Genomic DNA, 15,101 nt, shown 5'->3' with positions numbered 1-15,101 from the left:
ATTTTTAGCGCATTTCCACAAAAAAAAAAAAAATGCGCTATTGTGGCCACTTTGTCCGTCCGTCCGTCCGTCCGTCCGTCCGTCCGTCCGCTAACTTTGCGACGCTACTGGTTTTTTATCTTAAGAGCTTATTGTTCTACTTTTTTCGCTATTTGGTTCGTTATGGTGTCGAGTCTTGTACCAAGGAAGGAATTTTTTCTGTACCGCTTACAAAAAAAGTTATTGTAAAAAAACAAAAAACCGTTTTTTTACATGTTCCATAATTTTACACTTTTGCCGTTTATTAACGATCCTAGAGATCGTTTATAATTTTGCATTGCTATCTGTCGTCTGCCTGTTGGTTTGTCCGTCTGTTCCTTTGTCTGTCTGTCCATCTATCTGTCCGTGTGAACGATAACTTTGTTTAGAAATGTTTGATCGCTTTTACATCTCCGTTAGTTATGAACTGAATTGCATGAAATTCAATATGGGCATAGCTTTAACCATATAATACGCAATGCCAAAAGTTGAATCGATCGATTCAAAATTCACAGTGCCCTTTTCGCATCTCGACCATTTATAAACCGAATTGCAAACTTTTTTACTTATAAAAGTATTTGAATGAAATTTGATACATAGGTACTTGGAATAAAGGAAAATCAACCGCCAATTTCAAAATTTGGTTTTGCGCATGCGCAGTGGCAACTTTTTTATTTATGGAAGAATTTAAACGAAATTTGATACATAGGCACTTGGGATAAAGGAAAATCAAACGCCAATTTTAAAATTTGGTTTTGCGCATGCGCAGTGCCAACTTTTTTATTTATGGAAGAATTTAAACGAAATTTGATACATAGGCACTTGAAATAAAGGAAAATCAAACGCCAATTTCAAAATTTGGTTTTGCGCATGCGCAGTGCCAACTGTTTTATTTATGGAAGAATTTAAATGAAATTTGAAACATAGGCACGTGGAATAAAGGAAAATCAAACGCCAGTTTCAAAATTTGGTTTTGCGCATGCGCAGTGCCAACATTTTTATTTATGGAAGAATTTAAATGAAATGTGATACATAGGCACTTGGAATAAAGGAAAATCTAGCGCCAGTTTCAAAATTTTATTTTGCGCATGCGCAGTGCTAACTTTTTTATCTATGGAAGCATTTAAGTGAAATTTGATAGTTAGGCGCTTGGAACAAAGGAAAATCTAACATTAGTTTCAAAATTTAGGTTTGCGCATGCGCAGTTCCAACTTTCTTATTTAGAAAAGCATTCAAATGAAATTCTTCTCATAAACTGAAATTGAAGTAACACGTCAAAAATGGATTGCCCATGTGCAACGCTATCTTTCATATTTGTGGCCGGATTTTTACGATTTTATAGAAGTTGCATCTTACAAATGGGAAATGAATGCAAGTGGAAATGCGCTTTATGTAAATCGTTTACGATTACTTTTTAACTTGTTTACGCTTAACAGAATGAAAATATCAAGAAATTAATGGGTACATTTAAATGCGAAATTTACCAAAATGACATGAAGCCCTAAATCGTGCTGTTACCTTATATTAATTTCCCAAAATACGGAAAGAGAACGTCGAAAATTCCGGCCGGCCGGCGGACTCGGTTGATAACACCCAACAATTAAAACTTTTTGATTTAATTACCAAGCTCTCTGACGTCCTAAAATTCGGGGACTAATCTTGAAATTCATGTTAATGAAGCGTGCTTCTAATAATACTAGGGCCAATCTAATCAGACGAAGGTTTCTGCAACACATTTGATTAACTACGGTTAATTATACTCACCCAAATGGCCGGATTAAAATTTTCAAATTCGGTAGCCTAGTAATGTCCAATGTTACCTGGAACTCGGGGCAATCGCAAAAGGGCTGCGATAATGAAATAAACTGCACGGCCTTAACGACAGTCGCTGTACCGGGATCGCCAGCTTTACATGCCTTCCGAAGTCAGGAGATATTCTCTGCCACTAAACACTGGCAAGTTGTGGTATTCGAACTCACCAGGTTAAGAGTCCGAGTCCGGAGAACAAGAAAAATCGACATTGATCCGCTTTACCATCGAGTTAAACCTCATGAAACAATAGCTAAGATAAGAACCCATATTACTTTGCTAAGATACCAAGAACACGAAGCTGGGATAAGAACCCATTTTACTTTAGCCAAGATAAGATCTAGTTTTTTAAGTGAACGGTTTCTTTCGGAATTAACCCGATTAGTATAAAGTACGCCAACAGAAAAATGCAATTGCAAGGATGATTTGTTTTTCAAATGCATCTGGAAATCACTTTTCCAATTGTATTGTAAAGAAATACTTATTAAGAGCTGTTAGTATCCGGTAGTCTACAGACGCGTCAACAGTAGCATAATATTATTATCAGTCTTATCAGCCTCTCATCATCTCCTAAAGTTTACGCAATTATCAGTGCATCCCTTTTACGTGTAAATATTTGTGAATTTGGAAATAATTATCGATTTGTCGATAGATATCGATATATTGACAGTAATCAAAATAAGGTTTCCCGTATATATTTCTGGAAGGATATGGATTCTCGAAAATGAGGCTTTCTAATAAGATTTCTAGTAATGGTTTCAAGAAAATGCCCAAAAAAACACTTTACAAAAAATTACGAAGATGGTTTTGAAGGAGGTGTTCAGGAAGGGGATTCTGCAACAGGTTTCAAAGATTTTTATTTATTTCGAAATATGTTTTCGCGAATTTTGATGCCTGGCAAGAAAATTCCAGATATCTTCCATGCTTTGAGAGGGTTCTACAGAAGTCGTAAAGGTGTCTTCAAGCTTGTGAGATAAATTCGCCCTGGAATATTCGCCGTGGAAAATTAGTCCGTGGAAGAATAGCCTTCGTCTTCAAAATATTCGTCACCGGAAAATTCTCTCTGGAGTATTTGCCCGAAAGATTGGGAAAAAACTCACTGTCGGATTATTGCCCCCAAGAAAAATCGCCCCTGGGGTCCCCAGAAGACTTGCCCTGCCCTATGAAGAGTTGCAACTGTTTTGGGCGATTATGCCGAAAGGGTTTTCCTTTTGGATTGAATTTGTCTGGGGCGAATATTTTTAAGGGCTAACTTGGGATGACGAAGTTTCGTGAGCAAATTTATCGATGCTTGTTATCCTGCACATTGTACGCCTATTTATGTTAAACCCTCGTTATTGTCTCGCACCCGTTTTCCAAATAAAGCAGTTTTTTAAACAAAATAAAGTCTTTAGCTTACGACCTTAAACGCATAAACTAATAATTTATGGCGTGGGATATAAACAGGTTTCGGTTATGAGACTAAAGCGGTAAAGGGGAAAAATTTACGTTTCTAGCGTGCCTCATTGTTTATGTTGTTCTTAAGGAATGGCTATTGAGCTTATAAAGAAAGCGTTCGGGAGGTAGTATGAAAAATATTGATTTGGATTGTCTTTGAACAATGTTTCGTTACATTTTTAAGAAATTGGAATGTCCAAAGTGCTTTGCATGCAAAAAAAACCGGATGGCAGTTGGTAGCCCCTAAATACACTATCTATTTCCGGCGCGAATTTTCAGTAGTTTTAATTCAAACTTCAAATCCATTTTCCTTTGGACCTCCTTGAAAACGTTGAAAAAGAAAGAAAAAAACTGTAAACTTATCGCTTATTTTTCAGTTGTCCCGAGCTCGGCGCCTGCATCAGCTCCGACCTTTGGTGCGATGGTCTACGCCATTGCCCCTCCGGAAACGACGAGCACGAAATCAATTGCTCACTGCACGGCGGTTTTCCGGTGTCGCCGATTGTTTCGGCGATCGCGCTGGCCATCCTGGCCACGGTAATAATATCGATAATATCGTTCTGTTACTGTTGGAGGTACTGGAAGCGCGAACAGAAAGGAACCATCATTTCCGTTACCGAACATACCTTTCTAGAGTTTAAGAACGGTCTCTGCTAAGACATGGAAGTTTTGTTCTAGTTACTAATCTAAGCTTCACTTGTGATGTAAATTTTTTTTAAGGATGGTGCTCGGAAACTATTTTGTCTACTCTTGTCCAAGAATTTGCCAAGTAAATTTAAGTGAGATTTTTTTTGCACTTAGCACTCAGTTAGGTACAACGATTTTCACCGTTCGTTTTTCAAATTACTGAATAGTGTGATTTTGATTACAAACAAGGGCTATAAGTAGGGGGCTGTTAACTCGATATACCTATTTTTGACTTGCATCTAATTTTGTAGTTAGTGACTAAGAAAAGAGCTTTGGAATATGTATAGTACAAGGCAAAATATCGTGCAATGACTGACAATATTGTATATCTGTTGTATATCTACAAAGTTTTTATGGTAATCGGTAGGAATAAAGTACGTAATTCAATAAACTGTGTGCGTCTTTTTATATCCTTTTTTTCCATTTCACTTTATTTCTCGAGAAACGACTTGTTGCTAAAATAAACGTCGCAATAAGGTGATTTGTTGTGCGTTACCAACATCTACCTCATAAATTTCAAATTTGAGAAGAAACTTGTAGCAGTTTGAGTCCAAATCTAAAACATCGTATCCAATCGGATCCGTGGTATCTTCCTTCCTTACTGGATTTGTACGGATTTAACTTTCCTTATGTCAAGGTGCGCCTTTGTTGATAATGGACGCTTCCATTACGTTAAGTAATGAACAATTCCGAAAACTATTAAGTAGATAGGCCTGTGGCGGAGACGATTGTCAACTTTTCAAAATGTCTCTCCCGATTTGACGGAGCCAAGGACAGCGACGTAAATGCGTTTATTGACGTCGTGCAAATATACAAAGATTGCGTGTGCGTTTCGGACGAAAATGCTCTTAAGGGATTTCACACGCTATTAGATGAATTCACGGCTACGTGGTTTCAAGGGGTATGAAAAACCCTAGACGACTGGAAAAGTGCGGTCGATTTGCGGCAAACCACTTTTCATCCCAAAAGACCAGATTACCGCGTATATCGTGGGTTGTTCGCGCGTGAACAGAACTCAAAGACAAATACAGATGTATGCATTTGAAAAGCTCGTTCTATTATTACCAAATGACACTTCAGGTAAGCTATCCGAACGGACATGGTATACGGTATTTTACATTGCCACATATCAGGAAAAGGTTACGCGCGCTTTGGTGAATAGATTTACAAAACTTTTAGAAAAAGCGAAAGAGATTTTTGATCCTGCGGCCGACAAACCGTTATCGTTTTTAAACTCTGAAAGTGCTAAGAATAAAAGAAGTGTATGTATTGCAAAGATGTTGGACATTTAAAGAAAGAGTGCCTACTTGCAAAACATAACCAAGCATGCAATCGTAGTGAGGGTAGGTACATTTAAGCTTGCTAAATGCGACAAAGTAACTTCCGGTTGACGAATAATGACCAAAATTTAATCGATTATTCCCTTGACCATTGTTTACCTATTGCTAAAAACAGAATTGGAAAATTCGGAACCATTAGTGAGTTATCGTGTCCACAGACGGACGAATGGACGGACGGACGGACGGACAGAAAGTCCAAAATCATAAACTCGCTTTTTGTTGCTCGTTAATAAACGCAATCCCTTCAAGTTTTTGTGACGCCCATTTATCTTAGACCCTCGTTATTGCGTAACATGCCCTTTTTTCGAATAATTTTACACCAAAACAGAGTCGCTAGCTTACGATCTAAAACACCGAAACTAATAATTTCTGTCGTAGGGTACAAACATAATTAGGTTATGAGACTAAAGCAATAAAGGCGAAAAATTTACGTTTGTAGCATGCTTGATTGTTTCGGAATTGATATTTAACTTGTAAAAAAAGCGTTCGAGAGGTAGCCAAACATACCCGTTTCTAATTAAATTTAGTGCGAATATCAATAATTCACTACAAGGAAAATTCTTTTCAATTAACGTTAATTGATTGGATTAGAGATATAATATTTGCAAGTAGCTGTAATCCTATATAAATCTGCGGGTATCTGATATGAATAAATGCAACAAATGGGTGCGTTAGTGAGGGACGGATTCATTAAATTAAAGTTATGAACTACAGATTTGTGTATGTGCCATTTTAGTAATAAAAATTCATCCACTGTGAAACTACGCGTTTATCTGTCAATTATTTGTAATTGGAAATAGAATTAAGTTTGCTAATTACGCAAGCTGCTAGTGAATTATATTAACTTGGCTGAAAGGATGAATTATTTCTTTATATTGCTCTTATAAAAAAATTCACATTTTTATTTTATCACTTCATGAATATGCAATGAAGTGTTTCAAAGAAAGTTATACTGGTTTTGGTGAGTTTACTGCTGCTGACAGTAGGGCCAAAGAGTGCCTTAAATTTTGCTTTCTGTAGAAAGCAGATCTGAGTGGAACCACGCCTATTATGAAAAAGACATTATAATTATTCTACCAGTGGAGTCTCCAACGGCCCTAATACTAGTCCGCGTTTCCGTGGTTAATCGGAGTAGTGCCATTTATGCGTTAGACCAAAATTTAAGGGCTCAGTCAACGAATAGAACAAGTATAAACTCGCTTCCGGCTTCATAATTTATTGGGAAACATAAAATGGCATACAAAAACAAAAAATCTAGCCCAAAAGAGTGAAAAGCCGGATGCGGTTCCGGCCGGTTACGCCCAGACGGGTTTAACTGTAGAGATGGCGCAAGTAGTGTAGAAAATGCTTAGTAGGCAACCATCTAAATACGCGACGGATAACTCGGAACCATTGTCTACGTTCGAGGAAACCTAACAGGGTTTCAGGCACCCAGGTGTTTTACTATCACGAGAATTTAGAACGTGTAATATCCGGTTGTAGCAGGCTGCGTTTGCTTATATGCGAGTGTGTGGTATCTCGCGCGTTGGTTTAGATTACTACACGGACAGACGGAAACAAAGTCCAAAATCATAAACTCGCTTTTTGTTGTTAGTTAATAGACGAAATCCCTTCAAGTTTTTGTGACGCCCATTTATGTTAGATCCTCGTTATTGCGTAACATGCCCCTTTTCCGAATAAGCCAGTTTTACACCAAAACAGAGTCGCTACCTTACGATCTTAAACACAGAAACTAATAATTTATGTCGTAGGGTATAAACGGAATTAGGTCATGAGACTAAAGCAATAAAGGTGAAAAATTTATTTACGTTTGTAGCATGCTTAATTGTTTCGGTTGTTCTTAAGAAATGGATATTTAACTTATAAAAAAAGCGTTCGGGAGGTAGCCAAACATACCCGTTTCTAATTAAATTCGGTACTATATGAATAATTCACTACAAGGAAAATTCTTTTCAATTAAAGTTAATTAATTGGATTAGAGATATAATATTTGCAAGTAGCTATAATCCTATATGAATCTGCGGGTATCTGATATGAATAAATGCAACAGATGGATGGGTCAGTGAGGGACGGATTCATTAAATTAAAGTTATGAACTACAGATTTGTTTATGTGCCTTTTTAGTAATTAAAATTCAACCACTGTAAAACTACGTGTTTATCTGTCAATTATTTGTAATTGGAAATGGAATTAAGTTTGCTAATTACGCAAGTTGCTAGTGAATTATACTAACTTAGCTGAAAAGATGAATCATTTCTTTATATTTCTCTTATAAAAGATTCACATCTTTATTTTATCACTTCAGGAATATGCAATGAAGTGTTTCGAAGAAAGTTATACTGGTTTAGGTGAGTTTACTGCTGCTGACAATAGGGCGAAAGAGTGCCTTAAATTTTGCGTTCTGTAGAAAGCAGATCTGGGCGGAACTATTCCTATTATGAGAAAAACATTATTATTATAATTATTCTACCAGTGGAGCATCCAACGGACCTAATACTAGTCCGCGTTTCCGTGGTTAATCGGAGCCGAGTACTGCCATTTAGGCGTTCGCTTGTAGCAGACCAAAATTTAAGGGCTCAGTCAACGAATAGAATAAGTATAAACTCGCTTCCGACTTCATAATTTATTGGGAAACATAAAATGGCATACAAAAACAAAGAAATCCTATAAGAGTGGAAAGCCCGATGCGGTTGTGGTCGGTATCGCGCAGACGGGTTTAACTGTAGAGATGGCGCAAGTAGTGTAGAAAAAGCAGCTTAGTAGGCAACCATCTAAATACCCACAACAGACATAAAACTGCGTTTGTAACACCTCATTGAATGTATAGATTCATCCGCATGCCGTTCGGCTTAAAAAATGCACCGGCTACATTTCACCGACTGATGGATCGTTTCAAGGCGTATTCTTGATTGTTCATTTAGAGGATCTAATCCGTAATATCGGCGACTGTTGAATCTCATTTGGAAGGTCTGCGGAAGGTCTTCGATCGACTAACTGTGCACAAATTTAAATTAAACAGAAAGAAATGCGTGTTCTGTCAAGAATCCGTAGAGTACCTTGGGCACGTGTGGGCAATCTCCGAAAGGAAACCCATGTGAAACAGCTTTTAAGTTTTATGGAAACTTGTTCGTGGTTCTGGAGATTTATCGCAGATTTTGCCAAGATATCGAAACCACCCACTACTCTAAGTGCTAAGTGGATATGGAACCCGGAGCATGACCGTGCGTTCAAGCAGTTTAAGAAAACCCTCAGTAGTGCACCCATACTGCAGACGGGGAATCTCGCCCTTCATTTTAATCACGAACTCTTATTCTTATCTAATCCGTTGCCCAGCAGAAAAACTGATTTGGAACCGACGCAATAATCGCGACTCGCTCGAATTATCGCAAAGCACAAACGTTGAGGTAAACGAAGCCGATTGGCTAATTTGGTAAACTTTTAATGAATACTGCAAAATGGTAATAACACTAATACACTGGGGTTATTAATTTCTCCCCGCTCAACGCCGCAATAACATTCTGCGCCGCTAATCTTGCCATGTCGGAACGTGTCTGCTGAGTGGCACTTCCCAGATGGGGCGACAAGACTGGAAAACGAACAGTTAGCTGTTATGATTCCTTTCGCGTTTTACGTACAGCAATTTGGTAATTGAACGAGCTCGTGATCGCTGGGTAGTGGTTCGGGTACCATCACGTCGAGCCCGGCCGCAAATATTGTATTCTCTTTCAACGCCTTCACCAAGGCAGCTTGATCGACAAGCCCTCCTCTTCCGATGTTCACAAAGATCGACGTACTCTTCATTTTCTTGAAGGCTGTTTCGTCGAACATTTCTTTTGTTTCGGGCATCAGTGGGCAAGATGCGATTACAAAGTCGCTTCGACTCAGGAGGTCATCGAACGTTACAAACTCCGCGCCCAGCTCTTTTCCTACAAATTGTAAATAGGTCAAACTCTTACTCAGTAGGTCGGTCGCAGACCTTCCGGTTTTTCTGCTCGACCGCAGTATACGAATTTATGAACTTCGAAAGCTTTGAGACGTTTAACTATGGCCTTTCCAATCTCGCCTAGTCCAACGATTCCAACGGTGGATCCTTTCAAGTCTTTTCCTAGCATCCATCGGAGGTTTGGAGCCCAGGTGTTACTGCGAGGAGTAAAATCTTTACTTGACTACGTGCTTTGTACAAATATACCTACTTTTGAATGTGCATTTGCCCTTCGCGTAGTCTTCTCGACGCCGCTAAGGCCAATAGAACTGCGATATCGGCAACGGCCGCATTTAACACGCCAGGAGTATTACTCAACTTAATATTCCTCCGCTTCAGTTCCTCCACGTCGATGTTATCCAATCCGGCGGACATTGCCGCGACCACTTCCAACTGGGGTCCTTAAATCAGTTCTGATTAAACACGCAAGTTGGAAGGTGTACGACCCACCTGCTGCATTAAGGATGTCTACGTCCAATTTCACTTTGGTCGACCAAAAGAGGGCGCTTACACCTGGGACTTTATCAACGAGCGACGCTTTCGTATTTACGTCATTTACGGTGGTGTTGTATCTAAAATTTTTCGAATGCTTTTGACACCTATAGATAAGAAGAGTGTAGGTATTCTTACTCAGCTCGCAGGAGATCAATCCCAATTTGGGGCACATCATTTGTGGAAATCAACACTTTTTTCTTTACTTCCTCCATTACTTTCCCACGTATACTGGCAATGAAATGTTAGCATAAATAACGCACTCAACATAATAAATCGAATGTTTGAATGTACTTCCTTATCTATCTATTGACGAGAAAAATGTTCGATAACGATGTGTCGTAGATACTTACAGTGACAATGGGGGTTCCCAATTTAATTTTTAATTTAGATAATTAGTAGGTACTGATTTGAATAAATTTTAATAATGATTTGGCTGCGTCATGGAAAATAAGATATTTTGAACAAAACTTGACCCTTTGGCAGACTTCTAAGGATGGGCGAAACGTGACCCTTTTGAATAACAATTTTGGGTCGTTGAAACAAGTAGGTAGTTGTATTGTTATATTATATTCCCGTCATTTCGGGATGAAACATCTACGTCAAAATGGGTCAGATCAGCTACAGTTTTTTGTAACCCCAATGTTCGTAAAACGTTTCCACAATTTTAACACCAATGTTTATACAAACCAACTGTCAAAAAGGAATTAAAAGAACATGATGCGAGTAAGCCTGCTTTTGACACCCTATATTACAGAAAACAATGACTTAGGGTTGAGCTTTGATGGTCAGTTTCATCGTTTCTGTGAATTATTTTTGGTGGGGCATTTTCTTTATTTTCCATTAGGAATGCTTCTATTTGGTCATTTATTTTTTGTTAGTTGTAACTCTTGGATGGCCATTCATATTGTACCTCCAAACAGCGTTTCCGGCTGCGCCTTTCACATTTCTTTCTCAAGTTCATGCACTTTGACTCAAAGAGACGTTCACAGTGGTCAATAAATACCACGATTTTTGGAGCAAACCGTGACAGCCATCCTGTATTTCAATGCTCTGGTTTCTGCTCTTTGGTTGTGTTGCACATGTGGTCGAAGCTCCCATTTTGAAGCGAGGAGCCACATGGATCAAGCTGGTCTGCCACCTAAACGTGCTCTCCAATAATTGCATCTAGATCAGCACGAAACCTTGGATCGCAGAGAGGCTGCATTCCTGGTAGATTCCTTTACTTGTAGTTGACTGGACACGCAATGTGCCCACCAAAGCATGTGCTGAAACATTCACTAGGGCTGCCATCACCTTCTCCACATCCCCTTTCTTCTGCTTGATGGCATTATTAAAACATCTCTTGAGAAATTCTATTATTTCTGAAGTCAAACAGTTTTTCGGTTCAAGTTTGTGCATCTTTGTCACCAATCAGCCGTTCCACTCGCACTCCAGCTTTAACCAAGTTGAGGTTCTCGAGGATCAGTTTGACTGCCGACCCTGACTCCATTGACTTCGAGAGACCATCATGATTTCTCACGCACTCTTGTTCAGATGTTTTCTTGATACACATTGACGGCACTAGGAACTTATTACATCCAATCTTAATATTTTGTTAGTCTTCTCACTAATAAAGCTCCCTCTACCACTGTGACTGTCATATTTGAATCCGTTTCTGCTCTCACCCTAGCCGAAGTCATACTTCACAGTGCCACGAATCAATTCGAAGGCTGTAGGTACTGTTTAAAGGAGTCTTCTGGAGGGAAAAGGACAGGGAACGGAGTCTCTTCTTATGAGTTTATGAGTTTAATGTCCTTTTGTACTGAATTGAGGGATCATGTTTTACACTTGTATTTATGATGTTTCGTTTTTGTTGGTGTGTTTAACTGCATTTGACTTGACACCTGATCCAGCGAGTCCGAACCGACTGCTACCGAGATTTAAATGTGGTGCGAGCAAACCTTTTGCTTTTAGGCTGCCGATTCGTCGAATTGAATTTAATACGACTTCCGAACTGTTTACTGATGCACTGTTTCTATTTTTTGCTAAAAGTCTCTGAAGTCACTCTGAACCGATCTTTGCCGACGCTTCGATGACAATCTCCAGCTTGATTACCCGCAATTTCAATACCTTTGACGTGATTCCTACGACGCCGACGGTTCAAAGCGCATTGGAAAATTCCCGGTCTCCCTACTTACTAATTCCTCCTACCACTCCGCAAGAAGTTGGCGGATTTCTTATCAATAATAGGACGTGACTAAGCTGTATTCTACTTTGAGATCAAAACTGACATTTTTAATTTAAATTATTGGCACTTAATTGTTGGATATCGTTTCCGAAATCAAGTGTTGTTTAATTTCTACGTTAGATGTCGCCTGTTGTTGTCCCCAATTAATGTATACTTTAGTATACCTTATCTCCAATATATTAATTCTCCACTTGTTTGTGTTTCTCCTTGTCACTATAAAAGCACGATTTTGTATTTCACCAAGAACTTTTTCCCAGATCACTTCGACCAGAACCATATTTCTTTGTATTCCAGACCAAACTTTTCCACATTCTTAATTATTAATTCCCGTACTAGTTATTCCAGGTCAGAGAATTACTTTTCCGTTTATTTTCCAGTTTGTTTTGGCTCCAGCGATAAATCCGCGGTGTCTACGATACCTCCACCTAATGCATGTACAGTGTGTCCCAGGTAGAACGCACCATAGGGAAACAGCAATGTATTTTTTCACGAAGGATCCGCGAGGCCTTTGAACTTAGCGCTTAACGTACTATTCCAATTTTTTTCTAGCCTCCTGGATCCTTCACGAAAAAATACATTAATCCTGATTCCCTATGGTGCGTTCTTCCTGAGGCATACGGTATAAGGTTGCTTATGTTTTAACTTTTGTTTTTCTTTTTAGCCCAGTAGGTACTACCAAAATCCCCATATAAAAAAAACTTATAGTTTTTCAATTTGGCCCAAACTGTTCTTTGGACCTTCCTCTTGAACATAATCCAAAAACCTCATATGTCGGGGGTGCGCAACAGGCCCTCATTTTGGATTTTTTTATCTCGAACAATGGAGGAGATAAAGTGAATGTTGGTGTGAAAGGGCTAGTTTGTGTAGGAAAAATGGAAAAGCAAAAAAAAAACTACACAAGGCCTCTACTGAGGCATACCTGAAGCAAAGAGATGGGGCATCGGCACCGGATCCCTTTTTGGGAGCAAGTAAACAGTCATTTGATTTTAAGCACATAAAGCAACGGAAGAGAGTCTCGAAAACGGTATCCAGTGTATAAAGTTCGAACAGTTGGTATGAACTGAAGCTGGTTATGGAAGGAAGGATGAATGCACTTGGCAAGTGCAAATACGTCTGTCACGATTTAGTAGCAAGTGAGGCAATGTACCATCAAGATTGTTACCTCACATTCTTCACACACCCCTCTTGTCAGTCTAGAGAATGAGGCCGACCCGTTCAAAGACGCCATGGAAGAAATTTGTAATTTTTTGGAAAAAAATAACAACAAATGCCAGTTTTCCTTCGAGGAGATCATGGGCCGATCAAGGCCCCAATAAACGCGCCGTTGGAAAGAAATTGATTGAGAAATATGAGGACGGCATAATGCAAACTTAGAAAAGAACACCGGTTGTGTTGTTCAGAGGAAGGGAACACGAAATCCTCAATGAGGCATGGTACACCTTCAAAAAAATCAACACTTGAAGCAGAACAAGTGCGAGTAGTACAGGCTGCAGCAGCTATAATAAAGGAAGATATACTGTCTGTGGTTGGTAACACTTGTGGCGACATTAACCCACAGAACTAACAATCCTCGACCAGCTGGTCGGGCGTGACCAATGACTTTGACATGAAATTAATCAAAAATCACGTCACCCCGACAAAGCAGGTGCCGGACGATTTTTTGTCATCCCTTTTTCCGGGATGAAAACCATCAGCGATATAGTTTTAGCACATAACACCGTAACAGCGGCATTCCTGCAACAAAGCTGAAATTTTAAGGTTTTCTGTTTTCAATAAGCAAAGATACTGCTGAAATCAAATCCCAGGTAAAGGTCAAAGGTCACCTCAATAGCTGACACCATAATAAAAGTAGTTCGGCCTCGCACCATCACTTCACCTCTTCAAGATGATTTGGGATTGCTTCACAGAATATACTGATCCAAAAACCTGATTAACAGTTTGGGTTTTTGTTCATCTTATGGAGATACACACTTCCTCTTGACTCATTTATGCAGTTCCTCTTCGATAATGCTGATTTCAATGTTGCTACCATTGATGAGCACAACACACAGCATGGGAGGAATCAAGGCCATCACTCCAGACTCCCATCTTGAATGTAATGGAGGAATAGTTAAAATGCAAGCAAAGCACTTGGTCCCATGTACATTACGAACCTCTTCAACCTGGGTTGAAAAACACTGTAATTGCTGATTTTACTGTAATTCCTAGTTGTGAGGAGCTCACAAAGGTGGAATCTTCTGACGTTTTGTGGGTGTTCGCAAATCTCCCCCAGATGCCTGGATGGAAAGCTTTTATGATCGCTGCCCATGGCACAATGAGGTGTGAAAACCACTATCGTTCGTTAAAGCGTCACCTTTTAACCTTGATACAATCTATACTGTGATGAAAATGGCCGTGCAACAGCGTAGATCAGTGTTGAGGAAAACCTCCCCGTCACCCCCAAACAAGATGTTTTCTTAATAAATGTTAGTAATAAAGCTGCCCTAATCCCAAAACTCCAGCACAATGATATTAACGCTTTGAGGGGTACGGGGATGCAGACAGCCATATAGAAGGCAGCTAAAAGTGGTCAAGTTGCCGTGGTGGAGGAAGACGTGGACCCGCTGGTTTTGGCAATTGGACTGACTCCGGTTCACCCAAATACTCATTTTTATTCCGACAAGCTCAAAGTATCACCCTTATTATTTTCATCAAATCAACACCAGCAATCGTTAGGATGTGACCCTACTTCAGCGACATACAACCATGGAAAAGTTAAAATAATTAAAACAGTTCACAAAAACCCTCGGCTTTTACAAATTCCACCCCTGTTTTACAACACAACCACCACATCAGAGGTCCTGTCTGAAGAGAAAATGTAGCATTATACGGAGCTCTCCCCACCATAACGCCAATAAACGCCCTCCGACATGCCTTGTTTCCACCGGACGTCGCTTCTTTCTCCCCAACTAAAGTTGCGATGCAGAGTTTACCACCAGATTCAGTTGTAGGTAGGGAACCCTCTGGATCCGAGGAAATGGGGGTGGAAAGAAGCGTCGTCAGCGCTAGAACCGGTCCACACCCGGCACCCTGCCGCACCTGTCTCTACATGGTCGCTGATAAGTCT

The 15,101-nt window shown here is 39.6% G+C and overlaps 1 protein-coding gene across 1 annotated transcript; it reads right to left on the bottom strand.

Moving 5' to 3' along the window:
* Window positions 1–8,709: 8,709 nt before the first annotated feature.
* On the bottom strand, window positions 8,710–10,063 carry LOC116179630 (glyoxylate reductase/hydroxypyruvate reductase-like). Its single transcript, XM_031499434.1, has 6 exons — window positions 9,904–10,063; window positions 9,724–9,845; window positions 9,485–9,674; window positions 9,268–9,431; window positions 8,927–9,217; window positions 8,710–8,877 (listed from the first exon to the last, which is right to left on the bottom strand). The coding sequence occupies exons 1-6, from the start codon at window positions 9,978–9,980 to the stop codon at window positions 8,759–8,761; spliced, it is 963 nt and encodes a 320-aa protein (XP_031355294.1). The 5' UTR covers window positions 9,981–10,063; the 3' UTR covers window positions 8,710–8,758.
* Window positions 10,064–15,101: the final 5,038 nt, after the last annotated feature.

This window comes from Photinus pyralis, unplaced genomic scaffold, assembly GCF_008802855.1.
Source record: "Photinus pyralis isolate 1611_PpyrPB1 unplaced genomic scaffold, Ppyr1.3 Ppyr1.4_LG8, whole genome shotgun sequence".
NCBI classification, from domain to species: domain Eukaryota; kingdom Metazoa; phylum Arthropoda; class Insecta; order Coleoptera; family Lampyridae; genus Photinus; species Photinus pyralis.
Note: the sequence above shows the minus strand (reverse complement) of the source record. Positions and strands in the feature narration are given on the sequence as shown.

Coding starts and splice junctions, on each gene's coding strand:
- LOC116179630 (XM_031499434.1), bottom strand. CDS start 9,980: ATGGAGGAAGTAAAGAAAAAAGTGTTGATTTCCACAAATGATGTGCCC. Junction 9,432..9,484: donor GGGCAAATGCACATTCAAAA/GTAGGTATATTT, acceptor TACTCCTCGCAG/TAACACCTGGGCTCCAAACC. Junction 9,218..9,267: donor TCGAGCAGAAAAACCGGAAG/GTCTGCGACCGA, acceptor TACAATTTGTAG/GAAAAGAGCTGGGCGCGGAG.